Below are 20,053 nucleotides of genomic sequence, written 5' to 3' on the forward strand. Positions count from 1 at the left end.
ATGTGATTATTAAGCTTTTTTGTAGGCAGATTTCCAGGTTTTCGGTGGTACGTTTAACTTTTTGTATGTGCTTTTTGTATGTGTTCTATTAGTTACTCTTATGAAGCTTATTAGATACACATTGTGTAAAAAATCAAGCATTGTATCTCAAATTGTAAGAAAAGGAACTACTGTTGTACCTCGATAAATTGTTAGCTAAGTTGGATAAATATATTTATTGACAAGGAAGCTGATCACACTTTTGCCACACTTTACCCCACACAAAAGCTCTAGTTTTACACTGATTCATATTTTACTTTGTAGTTGAACAGTTGGTATATAAGATGTCTTAATGTGCTACATAAAAGGTCTACTCAATAAATTTCATTTGAATGATTACAGAGTAAAGATCCCTCTACAGTACTTCCCTCGATAAAGCAGCGCTTATTGCAAAAGCTGCAACCCACAGGCTTAAAATACGAAACCTCATTCCTTGACTCTAACTTTGACTCATCGAACGAAAAGTTTGTGTGATATAAGAGTATATCAAATCGTTTTCAGTTTTGTTGTATTATATCTTTAATGTTTAAAACAAGACACTTGTAACTTGTCGCTGCAAGGGCACTTCCTCCCATCATGCAGGATCACTTAACAAGGACGCAAAGCTTGCATGAGGGGCTTTTTAAGAGTACCACTAGTCAATCGCTGCTGAGACCTCTTTACGTCGTTAGACAACTCCTCGTGCAAGGCAAATATTGTAGTAAAGCAATTTGTGTTTATGAAATAAAAACGGTTCTTAAGCCGATCTGTTTTTTTTTTGTGTGTGTGTGTGTGTGTGTGTTTGCATATGGATTCTATTGTGGGCTTGTTGACAGCCATACAAACGAGGCTTACTTTATTTTTATGTATAAAAACACAGAAAATCATCGAAAAAATTCAAGTTAGCACATTTTATTATTTTCTCTTAAATGTGTCTCACCAAATTGTATGACCTTTAGAGGGTTATTGTTTATAACAGAGAAAATAACAGGCTCTTAAGTTTCCCAGCAGTAAATGTTATTCATGTAAGTCCAAGAGGCATGATTTTCTTTATTTGGTTGTTGATAAATCTGTTGAGAGAGTTTTTCTCTTCTGGAAGAAAACTGTGCTGGAAAATTGACTGCTCGGTACAACTTGAAGGAGACAACAAGCTTGTCATGAACGAACAATTGGATACGAAAAAAATCGGTGATGAGTTCGTCAGCAGCAGTGACAAAGAGATTGAAGGGGGAAAAACTGGGGGACGGGATTGTGGGTAAAGAATAAGGAAATTATCAATAATCGATAATAGTGTTTTAGCATCCGGAATAATGAATAGTAAAGCTACTTAAGCTACGTTAATCGCAATAATGTGTATAATTTGGAAATTTTTTGCATAAGCGTTATACCATTTTACAGCGTTTCTCCAGCTCCCTTAAGAGTTATTTGATTTGAACGCACATGTTCTGTTTGCAAAAGCCTTTCCAAAAATGGGGATGATGCGATATAATGGAATGGAGGCTTCATTAAACGAGCAGTCCCCCATTTCCATGGATTTCTCGTTACCTTTGAGCGAAAGGTGGGTGCGCAAAACTGGGGGCGAGCTCTACCCACTACGGGTAAAGAGAGAAGGCTTGTAATCTATTTTCCTCTCCACTGATGTATTATGGAGCCTTCCGATTGTGGTTTGCAACGCGTGGTAAAGGGACACTGCCACGGGGAATTTTTTTGCTTTTCGGTAAAAAGTACTAAAATTGGCGAAGTGGTCTTGCTTGTACATGAAATGCACCTAGTACATCAAGATGAAGATGTAAGGTAAATTGTTGTTGAAGGAAGAAGGGAGCAAATGTTATTTTAAGCTGCTTTTCCAGGCCACAAGGGCAGAAATCGAGAAACTCAGCCTGACTTTTTCAAGTTGAGATCTAAAGTTCCTGATGGCATCACAACAATATCAACAGTTTATAGCTTCAGTACACTGGCATAGTATTTTTTGTAACAAAACTGGGCCACTATTCGTAGGTTTCCCTAAGTCTTTAGGCGGAAGCTCGCGACAGTGTCCCTTTAAGAATTTATGTTGGGCTTCCGGCTTTAATTTTTTCGAAGGCAGATGAATCTAAGACTATAAATTAATTTTAAAACTCGACATGACACAAATACGTGCATGGTTTTAATTACATGACCAAATTTTGAACAATCGCCTGGTCTCTAATGGAATCTGTTAACCGGAAAATATTGAATACATTCATAGCTTCCTCTTAACTGGAAGCGGAGCAATTCTGCAATCCGAAAAATTAAAGTAACCTAGTAACTTGGTAGCGGCCAATTTTAGGTCCTTTTCTTGCTTCTTTCCAAATTTATGTTTCAAAGTAAATGTTCAGTGAAATGATATTCATATATCCTTTTTCGATTTCGCTGTTTTTGCTTCTGCGTTTTTGGCTTAGTTCCTCAGATTCCTCAAGTGCAGTCGGTAGAAAATATAATTTTGGTAAAAGAACCTCAGTAAGTTCTTCAGATTTTTCTCCTTTGAACAGTTTATAGCGTCGAATAGACCGAATTAAGACATTAAACATTTGTCAATTCTTCCCCTTCCTGCTCTTCCTGAGTTTGGATCATGTGCAGTTATTTTGAAAATACAAAAAAAATAATTCCGAGCTTTAAGACCTTTTCTTCGTGCATTAAAACCCGCTCGAATAGGAAAGCTTCAGTTAGACTAATTTAGGGGAGCAGGGATGGCGCAGTCGTGAGAGCGCTCGCTTCCCACCAATGTGGCCCGGGTTCGATTCCCGGACCCGGCGTCATATGTTGGTTGAGTTTGTTGTTGGTTCTCGTCCTTGCTCCGAGGGTTTTTCTCCGGGTTTCCCCGGTTTTCCTCCCTCCACAAAAACCAACACTTCTAAATTCCAATTCGATCGAGAATCCGAGGGCCACAGGTTTGTCAGTTGCAAGACTGTTACGTTCAACCCTCGTTAAACAACGTTGATTTATTTTTAAAGATTCCACTCAATTGTAATACAGTGGAACCTCGATTTAACGAACCTCTATATAACGAAGTCCTCGGTTTAACGAACAATATTCTTCAGCCCGTCCAAAGTTACAGTAAAATGTATGGAACAGGACCTCGATATAACGAACCTCGATATAACGAAATCCTCGTTATAACGAACACAATCCAGAGACCCAAACGTAAAATGTACCTCGATATAACGAAAGAATGTCAACACGCGACAAAAGATGAATGCGGAACAGACCAACAAAGATGAAAAGCCTTTAATTCTGTAACAAGAGAACAAGTTTAATTACATATGTTCATTTCTATGTGCATATATTAGACATTATAAATGTTATTTTCAGAAATCGTTAATATCCGGAAATGCTGGGTTCGTAGTGCAGCGTAACATTATTAAAAATTGATAAACTATACCTCGATATAACGAACATTTTGGTTGTTTTTCCGCGAATTCGTTATATCAAGGTTTTCGATATAACGAACCCTTGATATAACGAACAAATTTCCCCAGTCCCTTGGCACTTCGTTAAATCGAGGTTCCACTGTATAATAGAAAATGAAAGTGAATTTTTATTAGCACTCACTGAGCGCTTACAGCATTGTGTCAAAATAAAGCAAATTTTCTTCACATTAGTTGCAAATTCATTGTAATGTTAATTACTTTCAAAACAAAGCATCAGATAAACAGAGTTGACTTTAATTTAAGTGATGACACAAAGTGAAAAGCTCCACATCTGTACATCAATAATTGAAGAGAGAGCGGTTTCCTCAGCAGGTAGCTTTAGAGATGCTGGATCTTGTAACATGCCTACTCAAAAGTATCGTGAATGACGGAGAGATTTAAGAGTGTATTTCTAAATGATAGGAAAACTTTTCATGATAGATTTCTTTTAACACTTTATAAGTTTGAAAACTATTACGGAAAACTGATTGTTACACTTAGTCGCCAAGGCAACACAACAAAACAAACATTACTTTTCTACATGTTCATAAATTATTGATAGCTTTAAAAATCTAGGGAAAATCGTTTAACTCCAAGGAAAGAACCAAGATAAAATCATCATTCAGTCTGTGTATTCAACAAATCTGTTACATACTTCCAGTAATAAGCGAGTTTTGCACTAGTCAAGTTTTTGGACGCGCCATCTTGAAAATCGTGTTATGGGAGGTACGTACTTAAAATTTTCTTCCTAATATGCACTAGTCGGTTTGTGCGTTTTTTTTCTGTTGAATATACCTTCTTTGTTGTATTACATTTACAAAGTCAGTTAACCTTTTTTTAGTACAAAACCTTATGTTCCTTTTTGATTAACATACTTCCAAAATAACACATATTTTATATGAAACACTCGAGGCTTAAAATGGTTAAGGTTTTAAAACAACCCGTATTATCATTTGTTTTGAAATAACGTAAACGTATTTCCTTTCCTTTTCAATGCAATGTAATTTAGACACCATAAAAGAAGAATTTTTTTAAAGCAAAAACGAAAGGTTTTTCATAAGGAATTAATAACTTACTATTTAGCATTTGAGAAAACAGAGTTGGCATAATCTACTTGTCGAACGACAGGACTCTATCGGCTACATTCTATTTGATGAAAGAACTGAACTTCAAGTAAACGTTTTCAGTCAACGAGAGGAAATTTTTTAACTTTTTTATCCCTAATTGAACCTCCTTTAAATTTAATCCGGTCTTGAAATGCTTTATCTTTTAAAGCTTATTAAATGTTACAATTTTACTTTGCGTGAAACAAGTACACAGTGCAGCATTACGAATTTACTGGGTCAATCAGTGTTTTTTAAAGATCATTTACACTGAAAATGCAGTATGCCTGATAAAGGCTACATCAACTTAAAAAGCTGCAGTGAAAAATGCGAATTGAATCCCCTTAAGTCAAGTAGGTTGGTAAAGTGGTTGAGAGGCCTTGCAATCCTTTTGCCTTACCGATTCTTATCCCCCGCTTAAGCAGATAATGTTGTACGTTAATGCATCGCTGAAACTATTTTATTTTGCAGAAGATGCCAGTTATCGCCGTACTGTTATTGGTGTCTTTAATGTTCCGCAACATCTCCAGCCAACAATGCGGAATTGACACTTACTCCATCTATCAAATGATGCTAAAGGGCCACACCTTTGAGACATTTAAGGCTCGGCCACTGTCGATGGACTGCAGAGAAGCGTGCAACTCTGACGTCAGATGCCAAAGTTATAACTACGTCTTTTTCAAAGACATTTGCGAATTGAACAACAGAACTAAGGAGGCCAGAACAGAGGACTTTGTTAAGGACAGCGACAGATATTACATGAGGAAGGCCCCAAACAGAGGTAATACAACTTTTAAATTGTAATAATAACGTATTTTCAGCTAACGTTATTGATTAAAATTTTTTTCCTGTTTTTGTTGCTGCTAGTAATGTTACGATAATATATATTTATATATAAACACAGAAGTCGTAAGCCTAGTTTTAACATTGCGTTCCATAAGTCAACAGAGGAAATTTGTCATCTTTGATCAGATTGACTCTTGTAACTGAAAGATAGTCTAGCTTCACTCCCACATACAAGTTTTAAATCTTCACCTTTGAACATTTGTGTTGCTTTGTAAGTCACGTGCACTGAATTCTAAAAAGATTATTTCCTCTAATTTCAGTGTCCCTCGGTTCGATTCCCGAGCTACCTGCTGATTCGTGTGAAGAAATCAAAGCGAGCGAAGGAGCACAAGCAGTCAGCAGTAACTACTGGTTGTATTCTAAGATCTCAGGAAGCTCCATTCTTGCTCGCTGTGACATGGAAACAGGAGGTAAGGGCAACTAATAAAACAGTCTGGATCGAGCCAAGTGGCCCATACCGGCGGAGCTTATCCCGGTTCTGTAGCATTATAAGACTAAGAGTATTTCTATTCCTCCCTGAATGGGATGCTTGTCCATCGCAGGCTACTCCCCAGCATTATTTCGCCGGTACCCATTTATACACCTGGGTGAATAGAGGCATTATGAGAGTAAAGTGTCTTGCCCAAATAACACAACACGATGACCCCGGCCGAGGCTCGAACCCGGTCCGCTCGACCGGAGTCCAGAACGCTAACCATTAGGCCACCGCGCCTCCCGAGGGCAACTAATGTTCACATATATATCAAACAAGAAAAGAGTCAATAAGAAGAATTTTACTTAACTTTACCAAATGGTCTTCACAGCAGAAGTGTTAGTTATTTTAAAAACACAACAACGCTTTTCAATTTTCGAAACATGTTTTTGAAAATTTAAAAGCGTTGTTTTGTTTTTAAAAATAATGATTACTTAACTTTCCTTTATAACTTTTCTTGGCTGCAGTTGCTTACTACTGCATCAATGAGTCATGCTACGCACCTTTCACAGACGAAAAAGACTGGAACAATGCGAACGCTTCCTGCAAAGCTAACGGTGCTGAGTTGGTGAAGATAGAATCCGCTGACGTAAACGATTACATTAAGAGTCTAATTGGCGAAGTAGATTACTGGATTGGACTAACGGATGCTGAAACTGAAAATAACTGGAAGTGGTCTGACGGAAGTAACTTCACTGGGTACACCAACTGGATGTCTGGTGAGCCAAATAATTCTCAGCGCCAGAATTGTGGTGGAATAGTAAAGGGAGATATCTACGGTGGGGTTCGTGATGGAGAGTGGCACGACGACAAATGCTCTCGAACGAAAGGATATATTTGCGAGAAATAATCTGTTGACAAAAAAAAAAAAAAAACAGAAAAACGAACGTTTCATTTTTAGTATCTTTGTAAAGAATTAATGTCACAATGTATTTATTTACGTGAATTAATCCCACGATTTCTATGGTTTTCACTTTTCACTTTGTAGTGTATATTACATTGTACAAAATAGATTGGATAATACGATTTTATGTGATTGCTTTATACTGTAATATCTCCATCTTTCATCTTTGTTGTAATCACAGTTTGTTTTAGTAGTAGTCCAAGTGGTTAATGTTCTACCAAATTCCGTGTTTGAAATCGAACATGTTTTTGTAGTTACAAAGTTAAAGTCAGCATTTAAGATGTTATGAATCCTCTGATTGCTCAAAGATCTGCTATTTTAATCGCTTGTTGTAACAAAGTTAGTTTAAAGTAGAGGATATATCCACGGTTCTACTGTAAACACTATTGAGCCAGTGTTTTAGGCTAATTCATACATACTTGACTTTGTAGTTAACAGCAAAGTTTTATAAGATGATTAATTATGTATTTCACTGTTCACGAACTAACTTTGCATCACTTGGCGCGCGAAAATATTTGCCCAAAAACAGATATTGATTTAGCTCGAGGCTACGTTCAGTCAGCGACTAATAACCCTTTACCTCACGAGAAAACTAAGGTGTGAATGTGAAATTTTTTCTGAAAATTTCCACTTAGAAAAAGTTTTAAACAAACAGCACCATATAAACGTTTTGCTCGAGATCGTTCATTTGAATGCTCACATCCATCTACAGACTTGAAAAAAGCTAGCATGTCCTAATGCAGTATACTAATAAACACTCGACACAACTTTCGTTTAATCGTTGTTGTCCACAGACTCAAAAACTGAAACCGCATTCCGTGACTCGAATTTTTACTCATCAAAGGCAAGGGTTAAGTTAAATATAGTAGATCTGAGGTTGCTTTAATTGTTGTATTTAATGTAAAATATTTAAAAAAACACTCTTATTACTTTTCACCGAAAAGTAAACATGTATAATTGTTTAGTGGCCATGCAGATTGGAAAAAGGTTTGCCTGGAGTGAAACTGCTACCCAGTATTCCCTACACCAGGGGGGGGGGGGGGGGGGGAAGAAACTTCCTTTGTTACGCGACTCAAAAAGGGGACATAGCGGTGCCGGGCAACCGAGAATGCGCAGCAGCTATCGAATGGTTGCTAAGGGCGTATTGAATAGCTTGACAAAGTTCATTGTTTAGTTTGCATAATTTGGTCTTGGCCGTGCACAAAACACAATAGCTATTTGCATTTTGATTGCTCCTTTTGCCAGATATCAAAACAACAGACAGTGATAAAGGTGTCCAGTCTGGCAAAAGTAGAGCTTGTGAGTTATACTAAGTAAAAATAACTCCAATGGTTCTGAAATTATTTCCCATTTTTTTGGTTGTTAATTTCAATCGTGACAAATTTTTTCGCTTGTTGTTCAACGCCGCCAAAACATTCTCAGTGACGTGAGACATTAGGTGAGAAATCTGGCTGAGAATGTCAAAAACATCTCAGCGGCGTACATCATCAAACGCAAACACCGCCACTATTTGTATTTCACATGCACGCAGTCATTGATATTTAAATCTTTCTGAGAAAACAAAACTTTGGTTTGACGTCTTTCTTAGCAACGGCTTGTTTGATATAGACTCGCACCGTTTCCAGGCACTGCTGTGTCTCCAAAGAAAAGTGCCGACTTTCTTTCCCCCCCCCCCCCCCCTGCCCTACACACACTGTTTGCGAACAAGACATTAGGCTAGAACAAAATATAGAACCAGAACAAAGATATAAAACTTATATTAATATATGATATATGACTAGATATAGGCCACTGTATTTATTGTTTTTTTAATAGCTTTTAAACTAGGTTAAGCCCATTGTATTTGAAATTCTTTATTGTATTTTTAGTTCGTTTTTGCGCATTTAATCATATTCACATGTTCATTTGCGCACTATAGATATCAACTAGTATACCTAAATGGTAGAAATGCTGCCAAAGGGGAAGAACGATGTAGAAGTATTTTTTTTTATTTTTCTGTTTTAGTAAACTCTGTGCGCGCTGTAATATAAAATCCAAGATATCATTTGTTTAAATCCTGCCTCACGCCTGTTAAAAAGTGACGAAAAGAAACTAAGTTATGCTAAAAGTGAAGGTGCGAAGTTGAATAAAAGTTGAATAAAAGTGAAGGTGCAGAGTTCAAAAACCGATAATGGCCGTTTTTACACTAGAAGACGGACGAATCGTCAAAACGGACAAGTCGTATGACGATTTTTTTCGTATAGTGTGAATTTAAGACGGCTTTTTGACGACTTTTCCGGCTAGACGACCAAGTCGTCTTTGAAAAAACGTCTTCCCAGACGGCCAAGTCGACGGACAAATTCAGACGACTTGTTCGTCCAAAATCGTGTCCGTCCCGTTTTCATGCTAAGAGGACTTGTCCGTCTAGACGATTTGTCCGTCTAGACGATTTGCCCGTCTAGACGATTTGTCCGTCTAGACGATTTGTCCGTCTAGACGATTTGCTCGTCTAGACGATTTGTCCGTCTAGACGATTTGCCCGTCTAGACGATTTGTCCGTCTAGACGATTTGTCCGTCTCTAATGTGATACGGCCAATGAGAGTAATGGTGCCAAGATGTCACCGAAACGTCGTTCCGTTTTTTTCCCTACTCTTTATAGTTAACTGCATTTCTAAATTTAATGCTATATATTGGGCCTTGTTCCGAAGTTTCAAATAGTGGGAATATCGTCACATGCACCAAACGGCAATGTTCTGACGAGGGAGAGGACGATTATGAAGTCATTGCTGACGCATTTTCAAAATGGATTCATTACAGCGAGCGAACGCAGACATTGGCCGTTTTCACACTAGAGACAGGCAAATCGCTTAGACGGACAAGTCGCCTCAATGTGAAAACGGGACAAATACGAATTTGGCTGTCGCTTTGGCCGTCTAGGAAGACGCTTTTTCGAGGACGTCTTGGCCGTCTAGACGTACAAGTCGTCTAAAAGCCGCCTTAAATTTACACTAGACGACCAAAACAAGACGACTTCTCCGTCTAGTTTTCACACAAGACGAACAAATCGTCAGACGACAAAGGCAGGACTTGAAAAACTCAGCCTGACTTTTTCAAGTTGAGATCTAAAGTTCCTGGTGGCATCACAATAATATTAATAGTTTATAGCTTCAGTACACTGGCATAGTATTTTTTAACAAAACTAAACCACTATTCGTAGGTTTCACTATGTCTTTAGGCTAAAGCTCGTGACAGTGTCCCTTTAAGAATTTATTTTTGGCTTCCACCTGTCAGATTTTCACCATGCATGATACAAGAGAGGACTTTTCCATCTTGCAATGTCACGAAGCTACAAAAGATCGAAAAAGCGGCAAAACAATATTTACGATGTGTCACATTTATTCATCACTGAACCATTTTCAGGCTGCTATCACAGCCATCATAGCGATCGAAAGCAAGAACTGCGATCAGTCTAAAGGAGGCTTCGGAAGATGATTAAAATGAATTGAAAAAATATCAGTTACTAAACACTTAGAAGATTCCCGGCTTCAATTTTTTTTGAAGGCAGGTGAATCCAAGACAATAAGTTTATTTTAAAACTCGACGTGGCACAGTTATTTAAAAAAAAAATACAAAAAATAATTCGGAGGTATAAGAAATAAGAATAAGAAAGCTTCAGTTCATAGATTCCACGCAACTATAATATAAAAATAAACTAAATTATTATTAGCACTCACTGTGCGCTTACAATATTGTGTCAAAATAAAACAAATTTCATTCAAATTAGTTATCAATTCGTTTTATTGTTAGTAAAAAAACACAGCGCCAGGTAAACAGAGATGACTTTAATTTAAGTGACACAAAGTGAAAAGCTCCACATCTGTACATCAATAATTGAAGAGAGAGCGGTTTCCTCAGAACATAGCTATAGAGATGATGGATCTTTTAACACGCCTACTCAAAAGCATCGTGAATGAAGGAGAGATCTTAGAGTGTATTTCTAAATGATAGGAAAACTTTTCATGATAGGTTTCTTTTTACACTTTCTAAGTTTGAAAAATATCTGGGAAATTTGATTGTTACACTTAGTCACCAAGGCAACACAACAAAACAAATATTACTTTTCTGCATGTTGCATAAATTATTGATAGCTTTGAAAATCTAGGGAAAATCATTTAACTCCACGGAAAGAACCAAACGTAAAATCATCTATCATGTAAAATCATGTGTGTATTCAACAAATCCATAACATACTTCCAGTACCTAGCAAGTTTTGCACTCGTCAAGTTTTTGGACGCGCCATCTTGAAAATCGTGTTTTGGGAGGTACGTACTTGAAACGTTCTTCCTAATATGTGCCAGTCGGTTTGTGTGTTTTTTTTCCTGTTGAATATTCTTTCTTTGTTGGACTTATTTACAAAGTTAGTTAACTCTTTTCTTTGTGACTTTAGCGCTAAACCTTCTGTTCATTTTTGTTTAACACACTTCCAAAAACCACACATTTTTCATGAAACGCTCGAGGCTTTAAATGGTAATGGTTTAGAAAACAACTCGTATGATCATTTTAAAATAATACATTTTCTTGCCTTTTCAATTCAATGTAATTTAGACACCGTAAAAAGTTTTTTATATATATTTAAGAAATTTTTTAAGGCAAAAATGAAAGATTTTTTTATTAGGAATCATTTACTTTCTGTTTAGTGCATTATGAATAATTAATCGCATTTGAGAAAACAGAGTTGGCATAATCTGCCTGTCAAACGAAACTATCGATTTCTCCATAAAAATTGAAGTTACTTATAATAGGCCTTATCACGGTTTTCGACGTCATCTTGAAGGGTAGGCAAAGCGGGTAGAAATTACAGTGTTTTATGGGAATCCGACGCAAATATCTTTACAAAAATTGAATTCTGGATAACTTATGAATTGTAAAGTTAAGATACTAGGCAAAAGTTTTCATTCGTCGAGTTTGAAGGATGTAGCTGGGCAAGAAAGCGTTCAGTTACGTTTTTAATCTTCCATACATTTGTCTGTATTTTCTCTGCAGATTTACGTTCTGGTTCGGTGAGTTGACGCGGTTCGCGGAAAAAAATTATAGAAAAATGTATGGCAAATTAAAAACGTAACTGAATGCTTTCTAACCACGCTACATCCTTCAAACTTGGTGAATAAAAACTTTTGGCTAGAATCTTAACTTTACAATTCATAAGTTTTCCAGAATTCAATTTTTGTAAAAGATATTTGCGTCGGATTCCCAAACACTGTAATTTCTACCCGCTTTGCCTACTCGTCAAAATGGCGTCGAAAACCGTGATAAAGCCTATGTGATGAAATAGCTGCACTTCAAGTAAAGAGTACCCAGTCAAACGAGAGCGTGTGTTTCAACTTTCGTCAACCCTAGTTGGTCCTCCTTAATTTGATCCGGTCTTGAAATGCTTTTATCTTTTAAAGCTAATTAAAGGTTCAATTTTACTTTGCCGGAAACAAGCACACAGTGCAGCATAAAGAATTTGCTTGTTCCATCAGTTTTTTTGCTTTCGTCTCATCTGATGTGTATCGTAACTTACGTAAATCTTAAAAAAAGCAGGATTGCGATTTTTGTTTTAATTTTATCATATAGACCGAAAATGCAGTATGCCTGGTAAAGGCTCAAGCAATTTAAAAAGCCGCTGTGAAAAAATGCGAATTGAATGGGTTGGTAAAGTGGTTGAGAGGGCTTGTAATCCTTTTACCTTACCGATTCTTATCCCCCGCTCAAGCAAATAATGTTGTACATTAGTGCATCACTGAAACTATTTTATTTTGCAGAAGATGCCAGTTATCGCCGTACTGTTATTCGTGTCTTTAATGTTCTGGAACATCTCCAGCCAGCAATGCGGAATTGACACTTACTCCATCTATCAAATGATGCTTAGGGGCCACACCTTTAAGACGTTCAAGACTCGGCCACTATCGATGGACTGCAGAGAGGCGTGCAACTCTGACGTCAGATGTCAAAGTTATAACTACGTCTTTTTCAAAGACATTTGCGAGTTGAACAACAGAACTAAGGAGGCCAGGCCAGAGGACTTTGTGAAGGACAGTGACAGATATTACATGAGGAAGGCTCCAAACAAAGGTAATACCACTTGCAAAAGATAATAAGAAATTGTTTCAAGCTAACGTTACTGATTGAAATCGCATTGTTAAGCAATTTTTCCAGTCTAGTAATCCGTTTCCTTGCTTTGGCAACGATAAAGAGTTGTAATTGGATTATCTTATTTAATTCCAGTGCCCCTCGGTTCCATTCCCGAGCTGCCTGCTGATTCGTGCAGAGAGATCAAGGCAAGTGAGGGTGGACAAGCGGTCAGCGGCACTTATTGGTTGGACCTCGAGAAGAACGGAAACCCTTTAAAATTCTACTGTGACATGAAAACTGACGGTGGTAAGTAAGAGTTAAAGAGGCGATATCTAGCTTTTAAACATACGAGGATAATTACTATCGTTACTGGCCATTACTTTCAGATGTTGCATTAGGTATACATGTAATGCACTAAAATCTGCCCCATGCGTTTAAATCGTTCGGGTATCGTTGTAACGCAAATCCCTATATGGTTAATGTACCCTTGCTGAAGTACTTAGGTTGAAACTCTGGGAATAGATAAAATGTTAGCGTTGTTGAATTCCCTGAAGCCTTTGGTTTTCTCGAATAACCGCTGATCCTTGCCTGATTTCAGGAGGCTGGCTTCTTGTCTCCAATGTTGTGATTGATGACTCACCTCCCTTCCAACTGTCAGTTGAGACATCATATCGTGGAATAAGCAACTATTTTAACAACAAGACGTTTCTCACGAAAAATGCCATGAATGAGCTGAGAACACACTTTCCTTTCACTCAACTGAGATTCCACTGCAGTAAACAACATCATGGACGTACGTTCCACGTGACCACAGCCGCTAACAGCACCGGTGAAGCTGTAGTCCAGTACTTTAGCGGCCAGACCAATATCCGGCCTCACGCCTGTGGCTCATTTGAAAGATTGGATAATGATGACTCAGAATTGGCCGGAGTTTGCGATAAGTGGGGAGCCTCGAATTGGGCCGATGAAGATGGCAAATGGGGGTCTGATAGGGATCAACAGAGATTATACAATCACGCTGCTTTCGTGTGGAACCTGTACCATTGGATTATATATGAGGATGGCTCAAGATTGGAATGTGATGACGGCCTTGTTGGAGCGTCTTCCGGTGACTTCTGGAAAGTCTTTGTTCGCTAAAAGAAAACCGAAAGATTGATCCTGTACTGAAATGGCACAACAATTAATAATTTGTCAACAGTTCAAAGTTAACCCTTTAACCGGCAATCGTACGAATTTGTACGAAAAACACCAGCAGTGATTGAAAAAACTCTAGCTTTTACATATCTGGGCACATGATAGTAATGACTGCTTTTTATAGCAAAGTGATAATTTTCATAGCTTTAAAAGCCAACTAACTGACTACAACTCTTGATTTCTGTTGCATATGGTTGTTTGTTCAGCAGCAAATCTGAAAATTCCCCTTTATTACCTAACAGGACAACAACAAAAAACACACATCTTTGCCTCCATTTTGTTAATGAAAAAATAATTCTGACTTCAAAAATATACATTTGCAGCAAACTTCAACCCTATTCCTTTTCGTTCACCAAGGAAATTTCCCATCAATCATTCAGCAGACTCAGCAATTACTATTGGATTAGAGCTATGCTTGCAAACCTGTAATTTCCTCATTGGTGACCGAAAGGGATGCCTGGGAAAAACAGTCATGGCGGCGGCATGAAAGGCTACCTACCTCTATTCCATATATTTTTTATAAGTGTCGAGCCACCCAATCCTGCCGGCAAAATGTTGCACCGATTGCATTCTTTTGAAGTCAGAACTCGTCGAAATTGCCTTGGCAGGTCTCGGAATCCACCCACAGAACGGCCAGAGAGACAACTTTACTCATGAACCGCCATCTTTCGATTCGAATATTTTTGGCGTTCCAATCAAGACAAAATCATCTCTCACCTCTGGTTTCTTTCAGATGCTGGCCTCTACCCACCATTCCAGCTTAATGATGCCAGCCTGGGGGCTTCTGCAGTGAAAAATGACTCGAAAAATCACTTATAAATACAAAACGTGCCAAATCCAAGCCCAACAGCTCACCTACGAAAGAAGCAACTGCCGACTACTGACGTCACAATAAAAATTTGAGCCCTCGGTGTTTCGAAACAGCACACATTTTTACTTGAACTTCTTATATGCAATCACGAAGTTCTACAGAATGTCTAAGCCCAGAAAAAACCTTTAGAAAGTCACAGAAATTTGACAGTTTAAGGGTTAATTGCGCCAGTAATGACCTTAGACAACAGAGATGCGCACAGAGATACACACCCACAGTGCAAAGTGGAAGATTGGGAAATTGGGGACCACATATGCTGACGCAATATCTGCCACATTTTATATAATTACGAGTCGTCTACACGATCAATTTTTCGTATGTGACAACTTTTATTTGTCACATAAAAGCTAACATGTCAGCTTCACAGCAAAACAATATATTCGTCACATAAAACTTGTTCGTGTAAACTGGCCTTTGTTCGTGTAAACTGGCCGTACAACTTGCCGTAAAATGTTCCTTTCAACTACTGGACAAAGTCCATCGCATTTGTTATACATATTCGGTAAATGTAAGCTTTTTTATTTTGTAAGTAGGGTGTGTGTTTTGAATAATTACTGACCCCAAAAAATCCTATTGTTCTCTAGCTCGAATATTGCAGCCATGAAATAATTCATCAGTGTGGAAGCGACTGAAATCATCCATGTAATGTAAAGAGAGAAAATAGGGATTTATGAGGGTCAATTATTATAAAAGTGCGGCCTCAGCTGCCTGCAATATACCCAATAATGCTGTGAGCCGAAGTAATTATCTATTAAATAGTACAAGTGTCATATTGTACGCAGCATAATTCTTGAATTGTATTGTAGGTAGTGTAAGAACTGTAAAATTAATACTTAGTAGTGGGCGTCTTAAAATGACATGTTTTTGTGTGTTGCAAAGAAATAAGAATATATATATAAAAAGATTTTTTGCATGTTCACCTCATGCTCCCCCCCCCCCCAATTCTATCACCACCATTACGGCGTATTCGTGGGGGTCTAAGCACGGATGGGTTCAGTCTTTCCCCGGTTGGATTATTTCAGATTGATTGGTTTGTTGTCAGTTCAAGTTGGAAAAAAATTATTGGCAAGGAGTTCACCCTTTTGCTACACCTTCCACCACAGAAAGCTTTTATAATAAGTTTTACACTGATTAACAATTGACTGTTGTAGTTGAACAGTTAAAGTTTGTAAAATGATAAGATTGATGTGTAAAGTACCAAATTGAAGACTTGAAAAATAGGCCCTTTCCATACTAACCCGTCCACACTGAAACGGCGTTTTCGATCACCGAAAACGGAGCTTTTCAAAAACGCTCTCCAAAGTGGAGAAATTTGAAAATGCACTAGTGTGGACGGCAAAAGCGGACCTTTTTGAAAACGCTACCGTCCAAAAGTCATGTGATTGTCGTCAAAACAAAAGGTTTAATTATCTCAAACAATAGCTCATGTATTTCGTCTAATTTTATCGTCGAAACTTTTAGAGCAAATAACGAGCTTTTACCGTTTCATCTAGAACACTGGACTTTGCTGCTCGCATATATTTCAACGACAATAAGTCTGCATAGATTTATATTGTCGGCTCAGGCACGTAGGGCCAGCTGTGGTACCGTAGTTTGAAACGTGGTTAGAGAGTTTCTCCACCCTCCAAAGTTGCGTTTTGCAGCATTTTGCGAAAATTATACCGCGGTTTCGCGTCAATCTCCTGCCACATAAATTTCAAGGTACTGCAAAATATTTGCATCGATTTTTGTTGCTGTGCCGTGCTGTGAGCTGGAGAATTCTTCTTGGGATTGTAAGCTACTCCGCGACTGAAAGCAGGCGAGCAGTTTTGTTTATATAATTTTGAATACGAAATAAGCATGTGCGTCATTTATTCCAAGAATTCGCACTTTCATAAGGGGGCGTTAGTGATTATGCGCGTCAACCATGTCAGGAGGGGAGGATCAAAGAATGTAAACTATATGTGTACCGTTTATAAAAATTGCAAGCACTAATGCAACTTATTGCTGTTAGTGGAGGCCGGTTTGTGTTTTCGTAATCTTGTTAGAAAAAAAGTAATTTTAGCGTAATCCCCACATTTAATAACACCGCCTCATGATTTGTCTTATGGATAGTACATCTCCCCCGGGGGGGGGGGGTACTCCCATAAATTTTGGATAGGGGTGTGCCGCCAAGGTTCTTAAACCCTGACTCTATTTAAGGATAAAGAAAGCGAAAATTGATACCCTTTTTAAAGCCCAAAACCGAGAAATGACACCCTATTCAAGGGGAGGAGAAGTGTTCCGTGACGACCCAAATAACGGCTAACCGCGCATGGCAAGACACAAATCTTTATAAAATCGCTTTACTAATACCTGAACAGAAAATTCAGTTTTAAGAAACCTTTTTTTGGTTTAGCTGGGCGTTTTTATTAGCTAATAGAATTTAGGTACCCTATCTAAGGATCACACCGGGAACACATTGCCAAAAGGAGCAAAATTGATACCCTATTTAAGGACCGAGAACCTCAAAAACCATACTCTATCGGGCGGCACATACCTATATAGGCCACATATGGGAGTACCCCCCCCCCCGGGCATCTCCCCTCCCTTCATGGGGTGGCTAGCACGCATATCACTAAATCCCCCTTATCATAGGTGCGAATTCTTGGAATAAATGACGCACATGCTCATTTCGTATTCGTAATTATATAAACTAACTGCTCGCCTACTATCAGTCGCGGAGTAGCTGACAATCTCGAGAAGAATTCTCCAGCTCTCAGCCGGGACAGTAACAAAAATCGATGCAAACATTTTGCAGTACCTTGAAATTTATGTGGCAGAAGTTTGACGCAAAACTGTGGTATAATTTTCGAAAAGGAGGTTGGAGAACGTTTTCATGCATTTTATAATGTTTACAGAACTAGCCAACACTTTTTAACGGTTCGCACGATTAACAATCGGCTAGGCACTCTGATTTAGCAAGCATTGGGGAGGCTTCTCACGAAAACTTGGGGTCGTAGTTTGTTTCGTCGACGAGCGTCAAGTATGGAAACTTTCAAAAGAATGTAAGAATTGAGTTTACATGACCTTAGTATTTCCGGACTTCTGCTCCAACGATTTTCCTGAAACTTGGCTAAGTGAATATAAGATGATTCTAGAAATTTAGCAAAAATATATCAGCAAAAAATTTACTGGACGCGATTTTGTCCAAAAAGTGGGGTCCAGTTAAACGCCAGTAACATTGAAAATATTTTTCACCAGTGAAATCAAATTAAATCATATCATTACTGAATGATAGGCGAAAGTTTTCCCAAAGTTTCATAGCCATCGCGTCAAAGCCGAAAAAGTTATGACGCAAAGTTTGACATCGACGAGTGCGCCTGGAATAACTACGGAGCCACCTTAACGATTCAGTACGGCAATGTCAGACGGTAATCTATTGCAAACGCTGGAAAAAATCTATTCAACGTCCGTCCGTGTGCTGCTCACTGCTATTTTGTAAAGAAATTGTTGTAGATTGTGGACGATAAAAATTGTAAACATTTCTTCGCGAAAGCTAACAAGAAATTGCTTGCCGCAGCAGAGGATGTATACGGAATGCTGAACGGCTGAAGAAAATTTTTGAATGGCACAAGTCGAATAGCTGAACGGCTGATGAAGATTTTTTGAACAGCACAAGACGAATGGCTCAAGAGTAAAGCACATAAATTTTTACCTGAGAGAAACAACAGTTGTAATCGTCTGCATTCGCTGTGCAACCATTGTCGACAGATTAGTAGCGCGATGGCAATGACTTTCAGTAGACATCTTGCTAGTCAGAACACTGACGTTTGGAATAGAAGCTAATAGATGACGCTTGGCACAATTTATGGTTATGAGAATTTCCACGATGTGCCGAGTACTTCTCGTTTTAATACTTTAATGCGGGTAAATGGTCATTTTAATAAACAAATAAGCGGGCGCTATTGTCGGCTGCGTTGATTTGTCTTAATTGGAAACTTTGTAAAACCACCGCGCGCGAAGACGCAAGGAGCTTTCGAGTTGAAGCCTGTGAATCAAACGTCCAAATGAAGATAAGGGAAGCCAAAAAAGCAAAGCTTTCCGGTTTTTTACGAGCGGGAATAAAGCTCACAGGAACGAGCTAACAGTGTATTCCCACGGCAGATATAATTTGAACCTCAAATCAAAAGCGCTTGATATTTGCATACTGTAAAAGATCGATAAATTTTCGAAAAGCTTGTTGAATAAAACTCAAGTCTTGAGTAAAATGTACATTGATAATCGTATATTTTGAAAGCGAAGACAACATTTTTTGGACTGATAACTTGAGCTATTCAAACGGCTGACGATTTTTTTAACTGATATTTCGAGTTGTTAGAAGTACAGCATCTTATCCTGTTTGTGCCTGACAAACGGTTTTATCATACGAACAGCTATCCCTTTCCAAACTGCTAGCCGTAAGGCACGTTTTCGTCGCAGAGGTCACAGTTATGGACGTTACACATTGTAAATAGCTAAGCTTCGGGAAGGGTAATCAGGAATTGCTCGCCGCGGCCAAAGATGTTATGAAAAGCCATTGAAGGACACTTTGGTCGGTGCGATGTAGCCTCGCTTGGAATGTGACAGAGGACGACGCGACAAATTTCTTGACATTAGAGGACCCCTTCCTAATGTACTCAATTGTCCCAGAGGCACGTGACCAGACTAAACCAGGGTCTCTCTTCTCTCACTCTTGGGGGCGGGGAGAGAGAGACCCTGGGAACGAGGTTGGTCACTTGTTACAGAAAACAAATGCGAATGCGTTTTTGAGACCTAGAACTTGTCCAACATTTCAGGAAAACAAAGAAGCAGTTGTTAATGATTGGTCCGCGTTGCACGCGCGATACATTTTGTCAAACAATCGCAAAAACAAGTGCGAACGACTTGTTGGACAAGGACAAATTTTGTCAAAACGGGCAAATCATCAAAGGGGCCGTTGTCCTGCCTCAAATCCTTCTGTTGTTCTTTGAAGCCTCTTTCGGTTTGGCTCATTCGCACACTTGGAACTCGGCTTCGCCCTTCCCGTCGTCCCCCGCGCCCCCTATTTTTCATTTTTCGTGTTTTCGCCTTCCTCCCCCCGTGTTTTTCGCTTTCCTCCACTAAAGGAGCCTCTTCGGAGGAGA

The 20,053-nt window shown here is 38.6% G+C and overlaps 1 protein-coding gene across 1 annotated transcript; it reads left to right on the forward strand.

The window, feature by feature from the left end:
• Window positions 1-4,088: 4,088 nt before the first annotated feature.
• On the forward strand, window positions 4,089-14,002 carry LOC144664118 (uncharacterized). The gene is made up of 9 exons (XM_078525245.1): window positions 4,089-4,172; window positions 5,021-5,330; window positions 5,656-5,805; window positions 6,335-6,586; window positions 8,017-8,070; window positions 11,795-11,811; window positions 12,556-12,865; window positions 13,019-13,171; window positions 13,464-14,002. The coding sequence occupies exons 2-9, from the start codon at window positions 5,024-5,026 to the stop codon at window positions 14,000-14,002; spliced, it is 1,782 nt and encodes a 593-aa protein (XP_078381371.1). The 5' UTR covers window positions 4,089-4,172; window positions 5,021-5,023.
• Window positions 14,003-20,053: the final 6,051 nt, after the last annotated feature.

The sequence above is a fragment of the Oculina patagonica genome, chromosome 8 (genome assembly GCF_052425735.1).
Source record: "Oculina patagonica isolate OP01 chromosome 8, crgOcupat, whole genome shotgun sequence".
NCBI lineage: Eukaryota > Metazoa > Cnidaria > Anthozoa > Scleractinia > Oculinidae > Oculina > Oculina patagonica.

Excerpts from the sequence above, each read along its gene's own strand:
- LOC144664118 (XM_078525245.1), top strand. The coding sequence starts at position 5,024 with ATGCCAGTTATCGCCGTACTGTTATTGGTGTCTTTAATGTTCCGCAAC. Across the intron at positions 5,806-6,334 it reads CTGTGACATGGAAACAGGAG|TTGCTTACTACTGCATCAAT; the intron begins GTAAGGGCAACT and ends TCTTGGCTGCAG. Across the intron at positions 6,587-8,016 it reads GTACACCAACTGGATGTCTG|ATATCAAAACAACAGACAGT; the intron begins GTGAGCCAAATA and ends TCCTTTTGCCAG.